Here is a 26732-nt window from a genome sequence, read left to right as displayed (position 1 = left end):
GTCTTCTCTTGGTGATAATTCGTGGATTTCTTTCTGGGTCAAGCATTAAGTCAGAGGCTTGTCATGAAGTAAGTTCTGAGAGAAAACGAGGAGCTCAAGCAGCTGTCTGCCTCCACGCCGCCATCTTGGCCGGAAGTCCTATCTCATTTTTCTTAGCTGCCAACTTCTCAGTAGCCATTTTTTTGTTGTCAGTTATAGTGCAAAGATTATTCTCCTTTGCAAAGAAAATAATATTAGAATCAAATATTTCTGTCTTTTCTCTTATCACCTATCATTGAAAAATTTTTTATCTTTTTTTTAATCTTTTCTCCCAATATAGTTCAAACAAACAAAAACCACAGTTACCCTCGGCTTCCCATGCTAGTTCCACATCATTCTGAGTTTTTAGCATTATTTACTCTTTTCTAATGAATGCCATGCTTTTATATTTGTCCTGTTACTTGTCCTTGGTTCTACCTTCTCTGCATATATTTTTAAAAAAATCTAAGTTGGTAAACTCCACATGGATCCACATTCATCTCTTCAGAAAAAGTTCATTTTTCTTTTATTGGAATTGATTCTCTTTGTGTCTTAGGAATTTTATTCTTGAAGTGTTTTACATTTTTCTTGAGTAGACTTTGCATGTAACATTTTATTCCATGATCCTACCTATCTTTCCTCTGAATTTTTAAAATCTGATTTCATCAAATCTCAGTTGCATGTCTGACTTTGCCAAGGTTTCTTCTGGTCTTTCTTTGTCACACACTTCAGGATAGAGAATTATCACTTCCCTCCAAAATTCCCATTGTTTCTTCACAAGTTACTTTCTGTTAATAATCAGAAAGATTTTCTCTTAAAGTTCTATGCCTTTTGAAGTATAAAATTATTACTACAAGTAAAGAAGTTAATAACTGCTCTCCTTTTGTCAGAAAGATCTTGAGCAGATATTTAGATAATTGAAATCCCTAAATCTACTTTCATTGCCACGTTGTGCCTTTGTGTCCAATGGACATGTTTTATAAACTCTTTTTCTATTTTTTCTTTCTGTCCAGATTGTATATACTATGACAAAATCATTTCTGTTTCTTCCTCCTTTGATCTCCTACATGCTTTTTATCATTGTTCTCTCTGGTTTTTGGACTTTCTCTCATCATTGTATCTTCTTGATATACAAAGGTATCACCTTCTTCCCTTTTTCTGTTCCTGTTTGTTTTGAATAAAGTATACCCATTTAATACCATTATCTAGTCATGTTTCATCCCACCAAGTTTCAATGATATATTTGTGGCCCAATTTGATTCTTTTCATTAGGCCCACTAATTTTTCTTGTTTGTCACCTAAACTTAAACATTTGAAGCTATAAGTTTTATTACTGGCTCCTTTCTTAGATTTTGTTCCCTATGAATTTACAAGTGCTTTAATTGCTATTATTTCTTTGTACCTAATCTCTGTAGTATCTAAATTGGGAAATGAGCATAAACAATCTTTTCCTTCCTCCATTCTTTTGAATTCAAAGCTTTTTTTTTTTTTTTTAATTAAATTTTTGAAACAGCTGACAAATGCAATTTTACCATCTTTGGTCTCCCATACTGCCTCTGTGGCCAAGAATGTTTCAGCCTTACCTAGTAAATGGACCTAGACATCCAAGTCCCAGTACATGTAACCAGTGTTATATTTGCCACTTGTTTAGTCAGCTGTTCACTTCCAAATTTATTTTTCTCTTTGTTATATCTAGGCTTTAATAGTCAGAAATAAATCCTATGCTCTAGTGGTCTTCCATTTTTTACCCAAGACTTTATAATCTTTAACAGTATTCTGTAGGTCTGTTTTAGAGGTGTCATTTGTATCCAGGTGAATCAACATAACTTTGCTATTTGTTTTGATAAGTCTTAAGAGGTTCTCTGTTATGTCTTGGTTAAATGTCCAAGAAATAAAGTAGATTTTGCTTTTGTTATTTGGTCAGTCCGTGAATAAAATATGTTCTAGACACTATGCCAAACTTCTTGGGGTGCAAAAAGAGATAAAAGACAACCCTTTCCTTCAAAGAGCTCCCAATCTGGTGACTGCAAAAGCTTCACAAACAAATATATACAAACTATATCTAGGATAAGTAGGAATTAATAAACACAAAATTGAAGAGGGGCTGTAAAAGGCTTCCTATAGAAGATAAAAGTTTTCAGTGAGACAAAGGAAGTCAGGGATGAGGAAAAGGAGTAATCCAGGTATGGGAGACAGCCAGAACCAAGAAAGGGAAGGTCTTGTTCATGGAAAAGGCCAGCTTTACTGCATGAGGAATAAGAAGACTGGAAAGGGTGGGAGTGGGGCAGATTATGAAAGCCTTTGAATGCCACGCAGAGCATTTTGCAGTTGGTCCTGAAGGCATTAGAGAACTACTGGAGCTGACTGAGGAGGAGGGGGACTGCACTTTAGAAAATCACTTTCAAAGTGATTGGAATGGGAAGATAGGTTGGAGGAGGGAGAGCCTTGGGGCAAGCATATGCATCCCCCAGCAGGCAATTGCAGTGATCTGGGTGCAGTGTGAGGCGTCCTGTACTAGTGTCAGAGGAGAGAAGGGGGCATATTAGAAATCTCCTGAAAAGTTGACATCAAAAGACCTTGGCAACAAGGTGACTATGGGAAGTGAGGGGGTCAAGGATAACTTCTAGATTATGAGTCTGAGTAACTGGGAGGATAGGGTGACCTTCCACAGGAATAAGGAAGAGGAGAGTAAGGGAACGTTGAAGGAGAAAGATAATGAATTCTTTTGAGACAATGAAGTTAAGATGCTACTGGCCATCTACTTTAAGATGTCTGAAAATTAGTAGTTGGAAGTGTGAGATTGGGAGTTAGCAGAGATATTGGGGCCAGAAAGGCAGATTTGAGAATCCTCAGCAGGTAGGTGGTGATCAAATTTATGGGAACTGATTGATGAGATCACCAAGTGAAGTTATAGAAGAAGAATCAGAGAGGGCCCAAGAAAGAACTCTGAGGAACACTTATAGTTAGATTTGGAAGAAGATTCAGAAAAAGAGCAATCAGAACCAGGAGAGGATGGTATCCCAAAAATCCAGAGAGAAGAATTAAGAGTGTCCTCAGCTGTAGAACAGCTGAGAATCACCCTTTCTCAATTTTCTTCTCCCTTTGCACTTCACTGTGATCTGGCCTAAGAGCTTTGATCCTCTCTACTGTCATTATTGAGGCAACAAACACTTAATTGCCTCCTCAGAGCTGCCAGCTCCCTCTTCTTTAAGTGCTTTAATCTGTTTTTGAAATTGTAAGTATACAGATTCCCTTTTCTTCTATGTAGCACTTATCCATTCTCCTTAATCCTGATGCAAGACTTATTTCTCCTCTACCCCAGTACTTGTTTTTTTTAATTAAGCCATGCTTCTTTCCTTTAGGAACTGTTCATCCTATCCTCCCCAACAACCCGGAGACTTCCTTTTAGTCCTTTCACATTCTAGGAAGATAACTAGCCTATATTTAAAAAATAAGTAGTAAAAACAAACATGTTTAACTCAGTGTAAACTCCTCTATAATCCAGAATGGATGAGATTTTCCCCTTTGTTTCTTAAAACACTTGTAGATGCTAGCACTAGAACTATGGAGCCTTTTTGTAAATCTCTAATTAGTAGCAATCCAAATTACCTAAAATTCAGTTCAATAAAAGAGATGTATGACAACATTAATAACTTTCTATGGAAAGTTTTGTATACTTTCTCAAAACCAGTTTCATTTTCCCAGGACTTATTTTCCCTGAAGGGAAAAAAATAATGTAATAAAATGATGAAAGGAAGAAATACATTAATCTTTTAAAAATATTTTTTCTTTGTGCAGTTATGATTTCTTTTGTTGTTTTTAGTTCTGGAAAATAATTTTTTTTTGTTTTTCTATTTTGAATTTTGTTTCTTCAGTCCCATATTCTTTCCCTCCAGCCTCTCACCTACCCATTCAGAAGGCAAGAAAAACAATTTTTTTTAAATTTGTTTTTAGTTGGATCCAATTTTTCAAGACTCCTTTGAGGGTTTTCTTAGAGAAGATACTGGAATGGTTTTCCATTTCCTTCTTCAGCTCGTTTTACAGATGAGGAAACTAAGGCAAATGGGGTGAAGTTATTTGTACCTACTATATAGTAGTAAGTGTTTGAGGCCAGATTTGAACTTAGGTCTCCCTGACTCCAGGTCTAACACTTTATAAAACACTGAGACATCTAGCTTCTCTATCATAAGTCATGTCAAACATATTTCATATTAATTATGTTGAATAAAAAGCAAGAAAAATAAGTGAAAAAATTATACTTGTTTCATGCAATAATAATTTACAACAGTAATTTTATTTCCAAAATCAACTAATTTTGTGATGTAAGACTGCCACTTTTTATTTATACTGTCTTTCCCCCTCCCTAGTAAATTGACATACTAATCTAGACAAAAGTACTGATCGATTAGAGCAAAATTCATATTTTCTCTCGCCTTACTGGTGTTTCATTCTGGGACTTGTTCATACACATTTCTCATAATATTTTTATTCTTTACAGAACCTGATGATTTGGAAGCCGAAATCTTAGAAGGATCGAGTAAAGCTGACAAAAATATTGACTTGCCTTGCTCTATTAATGAGGTGTGGCTCAGAGACTCAAAGGAAACAGAGTATGTTACCCTGACCCCCAGTAGTTTTTGCATTTTATTTTAAAGGGCCTTCATTAGAGCTGTAGACACTTATATTCTAATACTTTTATAGAACTTTAATGTAACTTATGATTTAATACTCTGTTCATATGTATTCCTTACAGTGTCTTCCATACAGTATATGTATTCCTTACAGGCTTTCATACTATTTCCACTAGACTATTAAAATCAGTTCTGTTACTTCCTTACCACCTGTCTATACCGGAGCTCTCCCTAATTAATGGCAAAAAGCTGGTCACTGAGCTTTTTTTCTAACTTGTCCATATCCTTGAAGCCTACAAGATATGTGGGACAATTTTCTGTGAAGCATGGGACATATGGACATAAAGGAAGCATAGTAAGAGAGAGAAAGGTGAGAGGACATGAGCTCTCCTCTCACCCTACTCTGTGGCATATAGGCTGGTCATCAGAAATGTTAACACAGGGTAGTTTCACCTTTCTTTTTCATTGGAATCCAGTACTCCTAATCATGGTGAGAGCAGAGGTCCATATGATTTGAACTGGCTCATTATCTACTACAGTGATACATATAGTGGATTTTTTTTAGTTTCTGGACCTCAGTAGTCTTTTATTCTAAACTAAACTAAACTAAAAACTAAAAAGGACATCTCACTGGATCTCTGAATATACATGGAGCCAACTACTATCTTTTTTAATGTATTTTTCTGTTCCCCTAAAGGAAAAACAGTAGACTTTCCAGGACAATAGTTTCCATAACACTAGAGCAAGCCAACATTTCATGCTATGGAAATATATTGCTTTCTAGAATCACTGTATGTATTACAGTATAAGTAATGAATTCGTGCTTATGCTTCATATTTTTTTCTATATGTGTTGACAGCTTGAAGAATGAAACAATGATACAAAATGATCTTGAAGCAACTTCTGAAAGAAAAAATCTGAATGAAATGGAATCGCCTAATAAAGTTCAGATAGGTTAGCTTCTATTTTAAAAAGGACTTTTAAAAGAATGTTGACTGTAAACATTTTACTTTGGGTATTGTATAAGATTAGTGTTGCTATATCAGTCACACTGAAACCAGTACCTGTTAAATAACTACTAGGTGATATATTATTCTGCAAGACTTTCGGGAGACAAAAATTTTAAAATGATCAGTCCCTGGCCTTAAGGAGTTTATGTTCTATCAAGGTATAGTGACAGATACACATTAGAGTAGAAAAGAGAGACAGAGTTGAAAATTAAAGTGACATTTATCAAAAAGGTATCTAAGAAACACCATGCTATTTTATAACATTCAGCAAATATGGCAAGGAAATTAAACAGTCAATATGTGCCATTTTGTTAATATTATAACAAATTATTAAATCATAAGAAACATTGATTCCTTCCCCTATGTAGATAAAAATAAATTATTTAAATATTTATGGATTCAGACCATTGCCTACACAAATTTTGTTGTGATATGCATATACATTTAAGAATTGCATTTTAGAATCCGGGTTACTCACTGCTATCCTCACTCTTTCACTTATTTTCATTGTCTATTGGCTCTTTTCCTATTGCTTATAATCATGCCCTTGTCTCCTCATCCTAAAAAAAGCCTTTATTTGATCTTCTCATTCCCAATAATTATTGTCTTATATCTCCTATGCCCTTTGTAGCCAAACTTCTCCAAAGGCTATGTGCAATAGGTGCCTCCACTTTCTCTCCTCTCACTGTCTTCTTAATGAATCATTTTACTAAAATGGCTCTTTTCAAGATTATTAATGACTCTTAGTTACAATAATGATTTTTCTCAATCCTCCTCCTCCTACTTGACCTCTCTGCAGCCTTTGATACTTGATCACCCTCTCCTCTTTGATACTCTCTTCTCTCTAGATTTTTGGGATACCACAGACTCATGGTTTTCTGCCTTCCTATCTTAGCACTTTCTCTGCATTTAATTACTATCTCTATAATGATGGTTCTTAGATGCACCTTTATTCCCCCAAATACTCTGCCGGCCTCCAATCTTGAATCTCCAGCTACTTTCAGACATCTCAAGCTGGATGTCCAGAATACATCCTAAAACTCCATATTTCCAAAATGGAGCTCATCTTTCCTCCTCAGCTCTTTTCCTGTGCCCTTACTGTCACTCACACCATTCTCCCCCTCCCTGAGGCTTATAGCCTAGGTGTCATCGTCAGCTGTTCACTCTCTCCTTCTCTCACCCCCATATCCAGTCTGCTGCCAAAGCCTGCCCATTCCCCTTTGCAACCTTTCCAACTCCATTGCCTCTCCTGACGCTGCCGCCCTTCTGGTATGGGCCCTCATCTCCCACCTAGATGTGGCAGACAGTGGGTCTCCCCACTCCAATCCATCCTCCTTTCAGCCACTAGAGTGATTTTCCTAAAACTTAGGTCAGTTGTGTTGCCCTTCCTACTCAGAAACAAATACAGAATCCTCTGCTGGACACTCAGAGGTCCTTCCTACCTTCCATTCCCCTTTACCTTAGTCCCCTGTATATCCCCTTCGGTCCACTGACACCGGCCTCCTGACTGTTCCACAAACAAAACACCCCCGTCTCTAGACTCCAGGCATTTTCTCTAGCTATCTGCCATGTCTGGGAACACAGCCCTCTACCACTCCTCCCTGATTTTCTTTAAGTCCCAATAGAAATCTCATCTACAGGAAGTTTTTTCCAACCTCTCTTAATTCCAGTGCCTTCATTCTGTTAATTATTTTTTATTTATTCTCTATATAGCTTGCTTTGTATATTTTTGTTTGTATATTGTCTTCCCCATTAGATGATAAGCTACTTGAGGACAGGAACTGTCTTTTGCCTCTTTTTGTATCCCTAGCACTTAGCACAATGCCTGGTACGTAATCAGTGTTTATTAATTACTTGATTAATTGAATTTAACTCTCTCTTTTTAATAGTTTTCTTTTCATATGTGTCTTTGTAATTTTTTCAAAGTTGCTTTTAGAGTACTTAATTAAAAAGCAATTTGTTTTCTTGCTAGATTTTTACTTAATGAACGATTATGTTAATATTAATGTTTGTATTTAATATCATTTTTAAAAGTTGTCCGAACTTATCTCTTTATTGAGCATAAGGGAGGTTAATAGTAAGACAGACAATTTGGATAGGTGTTGAACTAGATTACTTCAGAAATTCCTTCCAATACAAAGATCTCAAGATATTACATCACTTTGGAGTCTTGATTTTTTTTTTTTTCTTTTATGCTACAGAACCTGCTATAGATGATTCTGTGCAACTTGAGCCTACTCTGAAGAAGTCTTTGCAGCCTGAACCATTTTTTCACAAAGTTGACCCTTTAGAAACCTTGAAAAAAGCTTTCTTCATTTCATCAAGTCATCTTACACACCAACAATCTTTTCGCTCCCGTTCTGATTCACCTGCAAAAAGTCACAACCAGAATTCATTGCTAATTGGACTTTCTACTGGTCTGTTTGATGCAAATAATCCAAAGGCAAGTATGCTAGCTAAATTATAAAGTACTGTGATGGTTATTATTACTGCATTTCTATTAATAGATGTTTCCTTGAAAACCCTTTTTTTAAAAATCCCATAAATAAAATACACGAATGCCCTTTTCCACCCAAAAGATTGAAAAGGATTACCTTTTTATATACAGCCATCATTGGGAATGCGAAACAAGATCATTTTCCTATTTTTAGAATTCATTCTGTTGAGTTCACATTTCTTTAAAGACACACATATCCCTTATATCTCCTTTTTATTCATTGTTACCATCTTCTGTCTTTTTAAGAGTAAACTTAGATGTATATAATGCAAAAGGTTCACAACAAACTAATCTGAAGTTTCAAAGTGACTTCAGACATGCATTTACTGTATGATCCTGGGCAAATCACTTAATCTCTGCCTGCTGCAGTTTTCTCATCTATTAAATAGTTTTGATAATTATACTTACCTTATGCAGTTGTTATGAGGATGAACTATCTATAGCACTTTGCAAACTTCCAAACACTATATAAATTCTACTGCTACTAATAATAATAATGTCTAGCAGCTTTCTTTTAACATTTTCCAAACTCCTTGATAATTCTCAGCATATAGATAGTACTTAATAAATAGCTGTTGATTGATTGTCACTAAAGAATTATTTTGATTTTCCTTGCCTATATCAGGTAGATTATATTTTAGTATACATATATAGTACATTATTTGTGTTTGTACATTTTTACAGAAATTGTCAAACAATTCTTCCTCATTAATTCAGTAAACTATGAACTAGTGGGGTTACATATGCAGTAGTGAATAGAGTAGTAGACTTGTATTTAACAAAATTGATCTTTAAAATAGGGAGTAGGATACTTGTCATATTTACCTCCCAGAGTTGTGAGGCTCAAATAAAATAATGGAGGTAAAGTCTTGTCAATGTTTAAAAAAAAAAAAAAAAAAAGTCAGTTATTTCAGCAGCATCCTCAATTACTAGGACACAAGATTAAACCTAGAAAACTTTAGTACGCAAAAGTCTTTAAGCAGCATAAAAAGCAGTTGTCAAGACATCCCTTGCATTTTACTTTTTAGAAAAATATAAATTATCTCCAGGCCAGAGCATTTTCTCTGACTTTTAGGTATAAAAAATCATTTACTTAACAACCCTAGTTACTGAGTTTCCTTTAGCCATCTTTAACTATCTTATAACTCACCATAAATTTACATTCATAGTGGGAGATATTTACTGACAGTTACAAAACGTAACAGCTAACTGACAAGACAAGAAACAATCAATAGAAAAACCCACTTGTTTTCTTCTAAAATCTCAGCCCTACCTCTTTCCAGGCCCTCTCCATACTAGTTTATACTTCTCACAGACCTTTTCACTATTCCTTTTGGAATCCCAATGCAATCTCAGTAAAGTCCCCACTTTAACTTACCATAGGAATCTCCTGAGTATACAACATTCCCTGCCATGTTCTCCTTAGGGAGCATTCTTTCTCCTTTTAACTCATAAAGGGCTAGTTGGCAACGTTGACATATTTTTTGCTTCCCTCTGTCACTTCCAGACCATTCTTCTATCTCTCTGGATGAACTTGCCTCTTTCAAAGTTCATATAATCCATAGCATTCCCTCCTGTACTTATGATCATTATGTGCTGGTCTTCCTCAATGAATTTAGCATTGGGTCTTTCTTTGTACTTGGACTTTAATATGCCTGCTGTGGCCATACCATACTCCCCTGCCTCCCTCCCTAATCTATAGATAGAGCATTACTTTTATTATTCAAATCAATTACTTTATAGAAAGGGGTAAAATGCTTTGGGAATTTAGAGAAAGGAATGACTACTTTGGAGATAAAGGATTTAAAAGTAGATTGAAGGAACCATTCAGAGTAGTCCTGGTTGTGCCTTCAAGATTGAGTAGTATTTCAAAAGGCAGATATGGACGGAGTCAGGCTCTTCCCATTAGAAGAAGGCAATATGAACAGAGTTGAAAAAATCTAGCATGTTTAAAATGAAGAATATTCTAGATTTGCTGGACAGTATAGAAAAGTGTGGGTATTAAAATAAGTTGGAATAGAATTGTGAAGAACCAGATTCATGACTTTATTGTTTAGATGACTGAAAGCTATGAACTAGTGGGGTTACATATGCAGTAGTGAATAGAGTAGTAGACTTGTATTTAACAAAATTGATCTGTAAAATAGGGAGTAGGATACTTGTCATATTTACCTCCCAGAGTTGTGAGGCTCAAATAAAATAATGGAGGTAAAGTCTTGTTAATGTTAAAAAAAAAAAAAAGTCAGTTATTGTTATGAGAGTAATGATAATGGTTAGTAGGGCAGGGGTCCAGTCAGCAATACAAATTGCTGGGAACATATTTCCACTTTTCATCAGAATAAGGGAATTCTGCATAAGAATCTTTTAATCCTTAGGTGTTTCAATTTGGAGGAAAAGGCATCCTACACACAATAATAAACTAAGGTGGGTCTTCAAATTTTACCTATTATTTTTTATTATGTAGATATTATTGGTTTTTAAAGAATGTTCTTAATTTGGAGTCTGACAGTTTTCTCAGCATTTATAAAGCCTTTTTTGAGAGCTTCCAGTTTTAATTTTTATATTTTTAGAGATGTGAATTAAAAATGCCTGTAGAGAAAAGTGTACAGAATAAAAAAAGATGAAAATAGGAAGTTAAGATGATTTAATATAGACAAAATATAAGTAGAATGAAACTTTAAAGTACCTGGACTTTTTATTTATTAAACTTAAATTATGAATAATTAAAAACAAATTATGGAAAGAACATTTAAATAAAATCTTAAAATTTGAACTATCTACCTTCAACTTGTTTGTATCTTTATTGATGTTGCAGTTATTGGTTTTTTTTCAAATATGATTGTAGGAAGTATGTGTGATTTTACTCTTCAGTCATCTTGGTTTGCATAATTTTGGTTTTAAAAATTACATGTTTCTTTGTAGTTTTTGTAATCGCCATTTTATACAGAATACTAATATCCTACACTACATCACAATTTTTTCATCTATCCCTCAAAGAATGGGAAATAGTTATTTCTATTATTTTTGTTACTACACATAAAATAGCAATGAAGATTTTTTGTACCAACAATGCTTTTTCCCTTAATATATTTACGATATTGTCCCAGAAATATTAGAATACCTATGCCAAAAGTTATGATTTTTATGATTTTATTGTACATTTCTTGAGCACTCTCCAAAAAGTTTATACTAATCACTAGTTCCACCAACATTAAATTTTAGCATTATTAGCTATTTTGTCAATAATGAGAATAATAATAAAGTAAAGCAAAATTGTTTTACTTTACATTTTTCTGTTTATTACAGATTTTGAGCATGTTCTTAAGTAGTTATTAATAGTTTATACTTTTTCTTTTAAAAATTGTCTTTTAATATCCAGAGGAGTATATTTTTTATAGTAGAGTTTTTTTGTTTTGGGTTGGGTTTTTTTTTTTTTTTTTTTTTTTTTTTTTTTTGTTTTTGTTTTTGTTTTTTGTTTTTTGTTTTTGTTTTTGTTTTTTGAGGTAATTGGGGTTAAGTGACTTGACCAGGTCACACAGCTAGGAAGCGTTAAGTGTCTGAAATTCAGATTTGAACTCAGGTCCTCCTGACTTCAGGGCTAGTGCTCTATCCACTGCACCACCTAGCTACCCCCTTAGTGAAGTATTTTCTTAAACAATTGTATGAGTTCCTTAAAGATTCTGAATGTCAGCTTTTTTTTAGATATATTTAATAAAATATTTTCCCCAGTCTATTTTTCTTTTACTCTGGAGATTCTATTTTTTATTTTACACAATTCTTTATCTTGGTATATTCAAAAGCTTGCATTTTTTTCTCCTAGAATTTTTTTTTTTAAATAGGGATCATTTACAAACCACAAAACTAGAATATATTGATCAAAGTTGCAAAGAAACAATTTGGCAAAGATATAAAAATTTTAAATTTAGTTTAGGACCTTACATAAGAACAAACTTTTTTGACTAAGGGCTTTGTATTGTTGGTAAAGTTATTTGGGCAAATGAAAAGGCCAAACTGGAATTGAAGAAATATCATTTAGTGAACCTTGTGTCTGGTCGTCTTTCTTCTCTGCCTTTTGCCAGATACTTGATAAAAAGTCTCTTGTGTCCATGATACTCTGCAGTTATTTTTGCTTATTTTTTAATTGTAAAGATATAGCATACTTAGATCCTGGACCTCTTAATATAAGTAGCCTGTGGCCAACCTGAATTTTTTAGGTTTAAAAAAAAAAAAAAAAAAAAGGTGGGAAGTGGACTGGAATGGGGGGAAAGGGACTAATTAGTTAGAACATGTAAATAATAAGCCAGTAAGAACCCGAAATTTCTTGCTATTCATTTAATATTTGGGATGATCTCCAGCTTCTTGGGAAAATGGTGATAGATGATAGATATGGATATAGGTACATTATTTTCATGAAACTGTTGGAATTTGAAGTTAAGCCACTAAGAATAAAACTTTATATATATGTATATGTATTATATAATGCATATACATATATATATACAGTAGTCTTTTCTTATTCTTGCTAAAGGGGAAAAATTTTCTTTATTTTTTAGATGTTGAGAACATGCTCCCTTCCAGATCTCTCTAAGTTGTTCAGAACACTGATTGATGTTCCCACTGTGGTAGATGCATGTCAAGACAGTCTTGAAATAGAGGACACTGAAGATGAACCCATCAAAGAAGCAGCTTCTGATTGTGAAGAGATGTAAGCATGGAGCTATTAATGAATATCACAAATTATGTAAATAATGACTTCATTGATCTGAGGGGGAAAGGACTTCAGTCTATAGATTTATTCTGATCAATGTTCTGAAGTCAACTTCAGATTCATGTTTTCATTATTTTATTTTAGTCTTTAGTGGACTATAAGCTCAGTATGAACCATTACTGTCATATGGCAGGCAGGAAAACTAAGCAGACTGCAGTCAAATAGTGAAAGTGTCCAAGATTAGGGGAGTGGTCAGACTACACTTGTAATGCAGTAATGAGTTAGGATGCCATGTTTTGTTAACACCAGAAGGGCTGGAATTTAGGAACGCCGCAAAGGACCAAACAGTGCATTTTTTTCTCTTATCTGTAAAGCAAAGAAAATAGAGATAACAAATTACAGAAAAATATTTGTGTACACCCATGGCCTTTCTAGTGGAACACTTCTGGAATTTCCTCAAGTTCCTGCCATAAGAAGCTATTGAAGCAATAAGAGGTGATTAGCCTGGAGAAAAAAGGGCTAGAGGAACATAGAGCATAAATAATTAAGGACTTTCACAGAGAAAAGGAATTAGATTTGTTCCAGTAGAATAGAAGCTTCATGACGACAAAGGCTGTCTTTTGTTTTGTTTTTGTGTCTCTAAGGCCTTCTTGCACTTAATAATCACTTGAAAATAAATGCTTCCAGAGAACAATAATGTTCCATTAGAGAAACTTGGTTTGAATTTTTTTTTTACAATTACTATTGCTAATTGTATTTTTGCTACATTTATTCTCTCTCCCCTTTCACCCTGTCCCTCCTCAAAAGTGTTTTGTTACTGACCACTCCCTCCCCCAATATGCCCTCTCTTTTATCACTTTCCCCCACTTTCCAGATCTCATTCCCCTCTTATTTTCCTGTAAGGTAAGATAGATTTTTATGCTCCTCTTGAATATGTATGTTACTTCATATTTGAGTCAATTCTGATGAGAATAAGTTTCATTCACTCACCTTCTCCTTTCATTCACTCACCTTCTCCTTCACCTCTTCCCCTCCACTGTAAAAGCTTTTTCTTGCCTCTTTTTTTAATGGCAGATAATTTTCACCATTCTACTTCTCCCTTTCCTTTTCTCCCAATATATTCCTCTCTCACTCCTTCATTTTACTGTTTTTTAAATACTATATTATCCTTCATATTCAACTCATACCCATGCCCTTTGTCTATATGTTACCCCTTTTAGTTGCCATAATAATAAGAAAACTCTAATGAATTACAAGTATCATCCTCCCATGTAGGTCTGTAAGTAGATAAATCTTATTAAATCTCTTATGATATCACTTTCCTTAAGTTTCTCCAGAGTCTTGTATTTGAAAATCAGATTTTCCATTCAACTCTGGTCTTTTCATCACAAACACTTGAAAATCCTCTTATTTCACTGAATCTTCTCTGTAAAATGATGAGCAGGATGCTCCCAGGGTAAAAAGAAACCTGGAAAGTTCTTCATGAACAAAATGAAATATGCCATATACGAAGTAATAGCAATGTTTTGGGATGGTGAGCTGTGAGTGATTTTGTTATTCTCTGTATTGCAATCAGCCACACTTACTCTGAAGGACTTAGGATAAAAATCCTATCCATACCCAGAGAAGGAACTGATCGAGTCTGTATATAGATTGAAACATTCTCTATTACTCTCTCTATTCTCTCTTTATTTTTAACTTAATTTTTCTTGAAGGTTTTGGGTGATCTATGTTTTCTTTCACAAGTTAACATTTGTGGAAATGTTTTGCACAACTTCCCATACATGTGGTTTCTTAATTGTGGTTGGGGATAAGGGAGACAACCTAGAAGTTATGAATCTTAAAAACAAATGTAAAAAAAAAAATGTTTTGAATGTAACTGTGGGAAAATATTAAAGAAAGAAAGAAAAAAAAAAGGAAAGAAAAAAATGCTGATGGACTAGATTAGATTATTTGCCCTGAAGAGCAAAACTAGTAACTATGGGGTAAAATTCTGCAGAGTATATTCAGGAATTGTGGAACTCAAAGAATTATGATCATGTTCATTTTGATGTTTTGGTTCTTAAATTTCAGGATATTTGGGGAGGCAGACCCAGATTTACAGGAGCTTCAGGCCTCTATGGAACGCTTACTTCAAGAACCTAATGAAGACTTTAGTGAACCTGGTGAACCACCTAACGAAGAATCTAGCGAAGAAGAAACCGTTGTAAAGTCCATCACCGAAGGACAAATAACAAATGGCATAGAACTTGCTGATGAGGATGATAACATAAGCAGCGAAAGTGCTCTTAATGAAGAGTGGCATTCAGGTAAGAAATAAAACAATATGACTTTTGAAGTATCAGCTTAAAACAAATGATTTTGAAGAGAAGCATATTTTGGGACACCCAAGTAGTACAGTGGATAGGGCACCGTGGGTAGGAGAACCTGAGTTCAAATTCAGCATTACACACTTAATGCTTCCTAGTTTTATCAGATCAGTTAATCCCACTTGCCTCATACAAAAAAAAAAAAAAAAAGTTAAGTTCATTTTAGGAGAAAAGCAAAATTTAGATTTAGATTTCTAAATCTAAAAATTAGCTGGGGCACTGGGAAAGTTTTTTTCTTCTTCTAAAATTTAGGAATATCTTTTTTTGAACAGTTATCTGTAACTAATCAAGCTGGCTCCCAGTAGTTGCTTGGTTTCCCTCTCTAGAGAATGTTTTCTTAGAGACTTGCCTTTCTCAATTTACTTTAAGAATTTATTAGTCTATTTTCTAGTTAACTGTTCAGTCACTGACTATATGCATTAATAAAATTTTAGTTTTGCCTTTTTAAATAGCATTTTTGCCTTTTGCTAATGTTTTCAGGCTTTCTTCAATATATAGTTTGGTTAAAAGAAAAATATTGAGCCCAATATCGTATTTTCCTTACTGGTTTCCTAAAATTTTAATAATGTGAAATTTTTTTTATATTTGGCTTCTCTTCCATAGTACTTTTTCACATAAGGGCTCATTTTTTTCTGCCTAGTATAAAAATGATGCCAACAATTAAATTTCATAGCAGATATTTAGAGTTGCTAAATTGAACAAAGCATAATATTGTTTTCAATTTTTATTAATATATTAGCATTTTATTCTGATTCTGTTTGTTTTTAAAGGCTCTTCTAAAGTAGATTTAGAACCTGAAGGAACACTAGAAAGTACTTGTTAGCTCAGAAAGTTAAAGCCCTCTTTTGGCTGATTTGCCAAGGTAATGAACAGCAAAGGTGGGATTTGAATCCAGATTGATTTATTCCAAATCCAATGCACTTGCCAGTGCATTATGTCACATTATTGCTAATAGTATTAAATTATTAATGTCTATAATTTTTTTAGTAGTGAAAATAGTCTTGTACCATTACTTGTACCATTAGACTATTAGGATACAAATCAGTTTATGCCTGACTTTTATTGTTTTGGTCATTAAGTAATTGCCTTTTTTTCCCCTTTGCTAGATTACAGTGATGGAGATATTGCCAGTGAATGTGGGGAATGTGATAGTGTCTTTAATCATTTAGAGGAACTGAGACTTGATCTGGAGCAGGAAATAGGCTTTGATAAATTCATTGAAGTTTATGATAAAATAAAGGTTGGTAGAATGCTGATTAAATTTACATTTTCTGACAGTCCCAAAAGACTCATGACGAAAAATGCTATCTGCCTTCAAAGAAAGAACTGATGATGTCAGAATACAGACTGGAACATTGTGTTTTTCACTTTCTTTTTTTCTTTCTCTCTTTTGTTTTTTGTTTTTTTTGTTTGTTTGTTTGCTTTTTGTTTTATTCAAGTATTCTTCCACGAAATGATTAATCTAAAAATGTTTTACATGATTGCAGATGTATAACTTATATCATATTTCTAATCTCAGGGAGGGGAAAGGATGGGAGGAAGGGTTAGAATTTGGACCTCAAAACTAAACATTAACAACAATAAATGTTAAAAATTAATTTTTACGTGTAACTGGGGAAAATAAATTATTAAAAATGAAAAAAGATTTACATTTGCCTCTGAAATGTATTCTTTAGGTATACAGTTGAAACATTATTACATTAATGAGTACTGAAAATATTCCTAATATTAATTAAATTAATCATATTAGTAAAATGTAATATTTAAGTGTTTATCAAAATTTTTAAATTGTCATTTCATATAGGCAATACATGAGGATGAAGATGAGAATATTGAGATATGTTCAACAATAGTTCAGAATATTCTGGGAAATGAACATAAGCACCTCTATCCTAAGATCCTTCATCTAGTCATGGCAGATGGAGCCTATCAGGAAGGTAATAATTGTTTCAGAACTTACTATTAAGTATCAAATGTCTGCTTTTAATGTATTTAATTGGAATGGTACTTTAGATTCTGAAACCAAATAGAAAATTTGAATATCTTTGGCCAACTAGAAAACTATTTAGATTTATTTAATCTCTTTTTGTAAAATTTATATTTACTATTTCCAAGGATCTGTGATTTCCTCAGTGTGAGTATTTCTTTTACTGATCACATCACAAGTTTTCTGTACTTTAGAAAACAATATTCATGAGTTTCTGAACAACCTAGAGAAGTGTCCATAAATTTCACTGATCTTGTTCTTAGACAACAGCCTATTACTAGGCTTTACTTTTTAAAGCCTTTTCTGCTTAGTAGATTTGTTAGATCATTTGCATCCTTCAACCCTCATTTACCTTTTTCTTGTGGATACTCTCCTCTGTAAATTAATGATACAAATCTCTCTTTTAATCTGTCCGATTGTTGCTCAGCCATCTTTTTTTTTTTTTTTTTTTTTTTTTAAGTTCTTCTTGCCGATTATACCTGCAAACCATGAGGGTATAGAGTCTGTTCTGGGCCCTCCTGCAGCACACTAACTTAGAATACCACAAAATAACATTATCTTTGTTATATTATCATCTCTTTACAGATGATTCTAAGTTCTGTTTATCTAGCTCTAGTTTCTTGACTTCTAGTCTCATTTCACCAGCTATTTATTGTACTTCTTGAACTGAATGAAAACAGTAGAACTAAAATAGAGGATTCCATATGAAACTGAATGTTTCATATACCACTTGCTTTTATTTAAAAATATATAATAAATTGCATATGTTACTTTGAATATTTTTCTAGTCTGCATGTTTTTCTGAACTTCCATCTGTTTTCTTCTATGCATTCATAAGAAATTTTCAGGGATTTTTTTTTTAGGGGGGGCGGAATGATATTTTCAACTTCCCTCCACAGTAAAAAAATAACTTGTAAACAAATAAGCATCCAGAAGCAAAATGAATACACCCAGTGGTCATATCCAAAAATATGTCTCGTTTTGCACCTTAATCGATTATCTGTCAAGATGTGGGTTTTATGCTTCATCATTAGTCTTTTGAAGATATAGTTAATTGGTCATTGCATTGATCAGAGTTTAAGTCTTTTGAAGTTGTTTTTCTTTGCTGTGTGCTCATTTCATTTTGCATTAGTTTATGCAAGTCTTTTCAGATTTCCCTGAAACCATCTTTATCTTCATTTCTTATAACACAGTATTCCATTACATTCATATGCAGTGATTTGTTTAGCCATCTCCCCAGATGATGGACAACAGTTCATTATCACTACAAAGAGAACATAATATAGATGTTTATACAGAAAATATCTTTTCCTCTTTAATTAGTTGTCATATTAGTATCAAAAGATATTTATAAGTTTAATAACTTTTTGAGCATAATTCTAAATAACTTTAAATAATGGCTAGGACAATTCCCAGCTCCACCCAAAGTGCGTCATTTTACCTATTTTCCCATAATTCCTCCAATATTTGTAATTTTTTTTTGTCAATTTAGCCAAAATGACTTGGAGGTGCTTAATCTGCATTCTCTATTAGTGATCAGATTATGATGTGGTTATGATTAGCTTGAGTTTCTTTCCTTGAGAATTTTTTGTTCTTATATTTTGACCATTTATCAGTTGGGGAATGACTCTCATAAATATGAATCTTCCCTATGTTGCAAATGAATAGTGTTTGTCAAATAGTGAGTTCTTACATTGATAGCTAGGATGTCCTTGGATTTAATGAATACTTAATTACTAGATTGCTTTGTTGTATACCTCACTATTAAGGGCTTCTTAAATTTTTTCTATTCATGATCCCTTTCACCTAAGAAATTTTTATGTGACCCTGGGTATATAAGCATACAAAATAGGTACACAAGTCAAACATTTATTGATAATAAATCACACTTTCACTATCCCCACATTCAGTTATGAGACCCCATTTGGAGTCGTGAACCAGAGTTTAAGAAGATGGGACGTAGATCAACCATTCTTTTTTAAGCAGTACCAAATTGTTTTGATGATTATGGTTTCAAAATATAATTTGAGATATGCTACTATCAGATTCTCTTCATTCCCCATTTTTCTATTATTACTCTTGAGATTTCTGACTTTATGTTTCTCCAGATAAGTATTGTTATTTTTTTAACTGCATAACAATCAGATTGGCTAATATGACATTGAATAAGTAAATAAACTTAGGTGTATTATAATTTTTATATTTACTGTATATCTTACAACTTAAATTTTGTTTCAATTAATTTCATCATATCTGCAGAAAGCAATAATTTTGTGTCTTATGCTCTGTTTCTTTTTCTTGTTTATTCTTGTATTTGTCAATCTGTAGATGGATATTTTTATAACTTTATCTAATAGTAGTTTGAATGATGGATAGCATTTCTTCATCCTTGTATCATTGGAAAGAATAGTTTATCTTCATTGCATAAAATGCTGTGCCTCGATTTTACAATCCATGATTTGATGTGGTTTTTTTTTTAAAGCTCCATTTATTTAAGTATTTCTAACTTATTTATATTAATTTAGTGGGGTTTTGTTTTCAATTTTGTTCATCTCATTTTTTATTTTTAGGATTTCTATTTTAGTATTTAGTTGGAGTTTTTTAATTTCTTCAATTCTATGTATGCTCATAATTTTAAACATTCAGACTAAAAGATTCACTTGACCCTGGGGTAGTTGACTCCTTGGGGATTCAACCTGAAAGGCTGAGTTTGGTGAGAAAGTAGATCCTGAGGAGACACTTCATTCATTTTGTATTGATCTTGTATTTACTTATCTGTTTGTATGTTGTTTTGCCCCTCTAGTACAAAATTTTCTTGAAGACAGGGACCATTTCATTTGTCTTTCTATCTCTAGTGCCCAATATAACAAATAGCACTTAATAAATATCTAATGGTTGACAAATCTCTGTTGTATTGGTGTAATTAGGTAACAAAATGTATTTGCTCTTCCTGTACAATATATTTATGTTTGTTGAAGTATTATTAGCCAGTAAAGCAACTACCTGCCATCTGTGCTAAAATTGAGATTGTCTATGGGATAACACAAATAATCCATCTACTCTCTCCCAGTATTACATTTTAAATATTTTTCCTTTCTCAATACTAGAATTACTCACAAGCAACAAATGAGCTAATATTAATATTATCACCTTTTATAAATAACCATAGTAAAAGATTTGGTGATAGAGAACAGCTAATAATCAGAGCAAGAAAAAAAAAAGGCATGTATAATTCAAATACTAACTAATCAGCTCCTGAATAATGGCAGGTTGGAGACTTTTTTTTTTTAATGCCTCAGAGCCCTGGGAAGAGTGGTATGCTACTTTCAAAATAGCCATTTTCTATACTGCCCTAATTTTAGACTGTTCTTTTATTATATCCACATTATAATCCACTTCTCTGGTTTTCTGTTATTAGTTTTGTAATTATATTTTGCTTTTGACATTGTATGCTGCCTTTTTGCTGTCATCCATATTAATGATAAGCTATTTACATAAGAATTCAAATCTCTCCAAATGAAGTTCTTAAATCCATCAAAAAACACTGCCTTCCCTATTAATTATAAATGTGATTTTAAGTACCAGTTTACTTTGATTTTGTCTCAGACACTTATATTCATAAATATTTTCACATTTTTAAGAGTCCGTTTAGGGATTAGGTCTTAAAAAGAAATAAAAGCAGGTACTGCTTTCTTGTCTTTAGGGTTTTTGCATTTTTATTTGAATGCAGCAGTCCAAATTCAAATTAAAGAAGTGAAAATTAGAAATATAAATTACCATATGATTTTACTGCTTAATTCTTAGGCTTCACTATGAAGTGAGGAAAATAATTAAAGTGACTCAGAAGTTGACATGAAGGGGAAAGTATATTTAAATAGCAATACAAGAATATGTTTTGCCTTTTACTATTATTAATTTAATTAATTTGCTGGGGGCAGTTGGGGTTAAGTGACTTGCCCAGGGTCACACAGCCAGGAAGTGCTAAGTGTCTGATACAGATTTGAACTCAGGTCCTCCTGAATTCAGGGCTGGTGCTCTATCCACTGTGCCACCTAGCTGCCCTGTTTTTATTATTATTATTATTTTTTACAGAGGCAATGGCATGGGAAAAAAGTGCTAGATTTAGAGTTAGAGGATCTATGTTCAGATCTTGCCTCTGCTACTTAATAGATAGAAAAAGACAAAGCACACTTATTGAGGCTTACTATGTGCCAGGTACTGCACCAAATGCTAGAAGATATAAATATAAGAAAACAAGAAGGTCCCTACTTTTAAGGAGCTTATATTCTAATAGAAGCTGGAAAACAAGGTGGGGGGAGGTAGGGAAGGTAGAGAGCACTGAGAAAGAAGGTAGAAAAGTCTGAAACATAGAGTGAGTAGGGATAAAATTATCACAGCTGGAGCCCTTCAGGTTGTGGTGATCTGCCACTATTAGGGTCACCTCAATCTTCTCAAAGAGCAGAATTCAAGGTGGAAGCCTCATGAAGTGGGGAAGGCAGTGGAAAAACTTAGGAAATAGTCTAGAAAGTGATTACAATTACTGCTTTCCGTGTACACCTTGAAAAATTATCAGAACCTTCTTGGGCCTCAGTTCCTTATCTATAAGATACAAGTGTTTATAGCTTCCAAAATCTTTTCCAGCTCTAAACATATAATCTTATGGTTCCAAATTATCAAATCATTACATTGAAAATATAGTGAGAAGATGTCCAGTGTTTTTAGGCAGAGAAGAGGTGGATCTTAATCTTTTTAAGATCTTACTCAAGATCTTGATGTTTTATATATAAAGTACATATTTCACCCAGTGCTCAGCACAATGATCTATATCTGTATGTGATAATATACTTTATAAATGATTAATGTTATTAAATTGAATTGAATGAATGAGGGAGACAAACCAAATGATAATAAGAAGACACACATATATGTATATATGTAAAAATTTATACAAATATGCATATTTACACAGACATGTATATCTTTTAAGTGATAACTATTCTTACTTCAATATTTTTAAAATATCCACAATGATTCTCTGCTGTGCATATCCATAAATCCTACGTGGAGGAACATTCCATAAAACAAGAGCTCACTTGCAAGGTCTGTTCATATGCCCATTATCACTCTTTAGGTTCTGCAGTTTTCATTAATGAAAATAAAATCTTATTCCATCTATTCCCTTTCAGCCCCATCTCACCTCCCACAGCTATCTCTCAACTTCCTGAAAAAAAATTATATTAGATTAGTTCTTTGCTTTGATACATTATTTTGCTTTTTGTGTTTTTTTTAAGAGACAGCCAATTTGATGCTATTGTAATCATATATGTAATGTCATCTTCTTGTCTTTATTTGTTCTTTTTAATTTGCTCTTTGATTTTTACTTTAATTTTAGCCAGTCTAAAATCATTTTTTTTCTTAAATGTATAACCACATGTGTAACCAGAACATTCCTTGTCTACTAGAAAATGAAATTTGCTATATTCTTAGTTTATTAAGTTCAGGATTTTCTGTGGTCTAATACCTTCTGTCTTGCAAAGAATGTATTCGTAACATAAAATCATGAATCTACTGAGATAGTTCTACTGAGTCTCAGGCATTTTTTGTTCCTTAAATTTGAATTATGTTATTTTCTCTCCTCTTCTATGCCCATCTTTGTATTGAAGTCAATACCTTTCAAACATATGTGGGCTGGGTTTAGAAAATCACAGAATCTTCCACATTCCAAGGGACCTCAAAAGATACTGTTTAATTTCCACTTCTAAAGTCTTGAGTTTCTCGGCCAAGACTTCATGATCCTTGATAATCTCAACATGCTCTTTTTTCATCCATCTGTTTTGTTTTGCTTTTTTATAGATCACTGTAGCACTCTCACTGAGAAAACCCTATTATTTTCAATATGTAATTTTATCTACAAGCCAGCAACATCTAAAGAATATTATTTTTATTGACTTTGTCTAGAACTTCATCTGAAGTACAGGCAAACATTTTTAAGTGAATACCTGCGACAACAAAACTGATGAGTAGTTATCCAGTTTCTGCTGGAAGACCTCAGGAAAGAGGAACTCCCTACCAATCCATTTCACTTGAAACTATGTCCATTTGTAAAGAAGTTGTACCTCATAAACTTGCAGCTTCTGTGTCTTTTTTCTAGTTTTACCTTCTGAGGCTGGGCAAAACAAGCCTATTCCTTCTTCTATCAGCTACTGTCTAAAGACAGTTACCAAGATGCATTCTGAATCTTTATGCTGATCTTGTTGGATTCCTTCTCATGATCCTTATATAGCTTAATCTCAAGGCCTGCCAACCATTCAGGATACATTCCTGTATATATTCTCCACCTTATCAGTACTCTTCCTAATGTAGTGCTTATAACTGAAAATGATAATATAGAATTCTATTTACCTCTCTAACTTCTTTCTTATTTTGTGGTTTGATTTATCTAGTTCTGAGAGAGCAAGATTGAGATCCCCCACTAGTATAGTTTTATTGTCTAATTCTTCTTGTAGTTCTCTTAACTTCTCTAGGGATTTAGATTTTATATATATAGTATTGATATTACTTCATTATCTAAGGTACCCTTTAACAAGATGTAATTTCCTTCCTTATCTCTTTTAATTAGATCTATTTTTGCTTTTCTTGATCTGAGATCAGGATTGCCTCACCTTTTTTTTTTTTACTTCAGCAGAAGCATAATTCTGCTCCAGCCTTTTACTTTTACTCTGTATGGTATCACACTGCTTTAAATGTGTTTCTTGTAAACAACATATTGTAGGATTATGGCTTTTACTCCAGTCTGCTATCTGCTTCTGTTTTCCGTTTTCCATTTTCCGAATGGGAAAGTTCATCCTATTCACATTCCCAGTAAAAATTACTAACTCTGTATTTCCTCCCATCTTGTTTTCCCCAAATTATTTTCCCCCAAATTTTCTCTTTCCTTTCCCCCTCCCCAATATTTTGCTTCTGCCACCATCTCCCTCAAACATCCCTCCCCATCCCTCCCCTTTTACAGCCCTTCCCCCTTTCTTATACCGTTTCCTTCTATTTCTGTTCTCCTTTCTGTTAGTCTGCCCCTTTCCTTTCCCCTTTCCCTTCCTATTTCCTATTAAGGTGAGACAAGCTTCTCTGTGAAGCTAAATGTGTCTGATATTCTCTCTTTTAGCCAAATCTGATGAGAGTAAAATTCATACAATGCTCATTCCCCCTCCCTTCTTTCCCTCACTAATAAGGTCTTTTTTGCCTCTTTATAAGATGCAATTTATTCCATTTTAACTTCATTTTCCTCTTCTTCCAGTAGAATTTTTTCCTCCTCTAGTTTCTTTTTTATATCATCACAATAAAATCAGATTATACTTGCACACAGATCTCCAGAGTTAAATATAAAATCTTCCCTTATATGGATGTGTTTTAACTTTTAAAAGAAAGTTAATTTTTTTCTTTCCATTTTACCTTTTCATGCTTTTCTTGAGTTCTATATTTGGGGATCTGATGTTCTGTTCAGCTCTGTTTTTTTCATCAGAAATAAATGAAATTCACTTGTTTCATTTTATGTCCATCTTTTTTTCCTGAAAGGTAATGCTTGATTTTATTGCATCGTTGATTCTTGGCTACAATCCAAGTTCGTTTAGTTTTTGGAATATCAGATTTCCAGGCCTGAAAGTTGCTAGGTCCTGGGTAATCTTAATTGTGACTTCTTAATATTTGAATTATTTATTTCTGGCTGCTTGCAACATTTTCTCCTTGATTTGATAATTCTGAAAATTAGCTACAATGTTCTTAAAATTTTCATTTTAGGGTCTCTCTCAGGAGGTGATGGGTGAATTTCTGGTCCTAGGACATCAGGGCAGTTTTACTTGATGATTTCCTAGAAGATAATGTCTAAACTCTTTTTTTATCAATGTTTTCAGGAAGTCCAATAATTCTTTGATTGTTTCTCCTGGATCTGTTTTCCAGATTATTTGTTTTTCCAATGAGGTATTTTACATTTTCTTCTATTTTTCTTTTTCTTTTTTGATTTTTTTTTTTTTTTTTTTTTGTTTTGTTTGACTGATTCTTGAAGTCTCATTGAGTCATTCACTTCCACTTGTTCAATTCTGATTTTTAGCCTTATTTTCAAATGCTTCTTATGGCAGACATTGGCTAGTGATAGGTCATTTCACCCCTTGGTGCTTTAAAGCAATTATCTTTAGTGGTTAAAAAAAGAAAAACAAAAGGTACTGATGTTCTTTCATAGAGGGAGTGTCCTTGACCAGGAGCTCTTGTCTACTAGAAAAACCCCAAATCTAGTCCCTCTGCCACACAAGATGAGTAATCAAGTATAATGGCAAGGTTTTCTCGCAAATAGCAGAGTGGTTGAGTGCCAGACTGATTAAAATGGAGAATTACTGAGAAGTTAGAAGCCTGATCTCAAATCCATCCACACTTGTCTTTGCATAGATAAGCAGACATAGATTTAAGAATAATTAGAGAATACAGATTGGACATGTTTGTTATGTTTTTTTCTATCAGGATTCTTTTACAAATGTTTTGTATTTGATGTATAAAAGAGTCATTAAAATGTTCCTTTTCTGAATTAATTTAGAAAATGAGCCATTAAAATTTTAAATTATTTTAACTTAAGAAAAACATATTAAAATGATGTTTCAGGGCAAATAATGTTTTTTAGTTTCTCATTTTAGAAGTTTATGAATTTTAGATAAGAAAAATATTCAGATTTACTACTGAAAAAATAATTTAAATATGGACAAGGTTGTTATTTAAAATTAGGTTAAAGAGAGATCAGTTTAAGGTGTTAAAGAAGTAACACAAGCAAGATGTAGATCGTGTACCACAAAACTGATTTGGTATGTGCTTGCTTGATAGTTTTGAAGAGAATATTGTCTTGTTATTACATATCACATCTTAACTGAATTCTGGATTTGGACAAACTAGTGTTGTGTAAAGTTAAAGAATAAGTCATTAACTGAATACCCATATTTCCAATGCTTAATTTCTGTTTTCTCTTATTCCTACAGATAATGATGAATAAGCCTGACTCAGGATTTTCTTTTGCCTTTTGCTATGGTAAATCATTGGAATTCTGCCCAGCAGAGTAACAAACTTCAATCAAAAACGTAGCAAAGACTCTATAGAATAAGAACATCACTACTAAGATGGGCATGCTAATTGCATGAAGGAGCCAAGAAAACATGCCATTTTAAAATTAAAATATTTGTGCTTTGTGTATTTTCTTTGTTCCTTTAGTTTAAAACTTAGTTTTTGTTCAGTGTGTGTGTATGTGTGTGTGTATCTGTGCATGTACAGAGACACATACACATTTCATGTCAAACCATTCAAACCTTAACAGGGAGCCTGGGCCAGGAGTGGACTTAAAAATTTTTGAAGAATATTTATCATGAAATAAGATGGCATTAACTCTTGTGGTATGGCTGAAAAAGAATGACCCATATTGTAAAAAACTTGCCTGTCACTTTACATTCAAGAACTTATACACTTTTTTTTCCTCAACAAATGCT

At 33.2% G+C, this 26732-nt stretch overlaps 1 protein-coding gene across 19 annotated transcripts in view; it reads left to right on the top strand.

The window, feature by feature from the left end:
- NEK1 (NIMA related kinase 1) overlaps positions 1–26442 on the top strand; it is a 156897-nt gene extending 130455 nt beyond the window's left edge. For all 19 annotated transcript variants that reach the window (XM_074276485.1, XM_074276480.1, XM_074276477.1 and 16 more), the window contains 8 exons: positions 4517–4628; positions 5509–5603; positions 7861–8102; positions 12710–12861; positions 14938–15173; positions 16340–16473; positions 17038–17170; positions 26232–26442. In XM_074276485.1, coding sequence (XP_074132586.1) covers positions 4517–4628; positions 5509–5603; positions 7861–8102; positions 12710–12861; positions 14938–15173; positions 16340–16473; positions 17038–17170; positions 26232–26245 — 1118 coding nt within the window. In that variant the 3' untranslated portion in view covers positions 26246–26442. The remainder of the gene's footprint in view (positions 1–4516; positions 4629–5508; positions 5604–7860; positions 8103–12709; positions 12862–14937; positions 15174–16339; positions 16474–17037; positions 17171–26231) is intronic.
- Positions 26443–26732: the final 290 nt, after the last annotated feature.

The sequence above is a fragment of the Sminthopsis crassicaudata genome, chromosome 6, assembly GCF_048593235.1.
Source record: "Sminthopsis crassicaudata isolate SCR6 chromosome 6, ASM4859323v1, whole genome shotgun sequence".
NCBI classification, from domain to species: Eukaryota; Metazoa; Chordata; class Mammalia; order Dasyuromorphia; family Dasyuridae; genus Sminthopsis; species Sminthopsis crassicaudata.
This window is presented reverse-complemented; position numbering and strand designations above follow the sequence as displayed.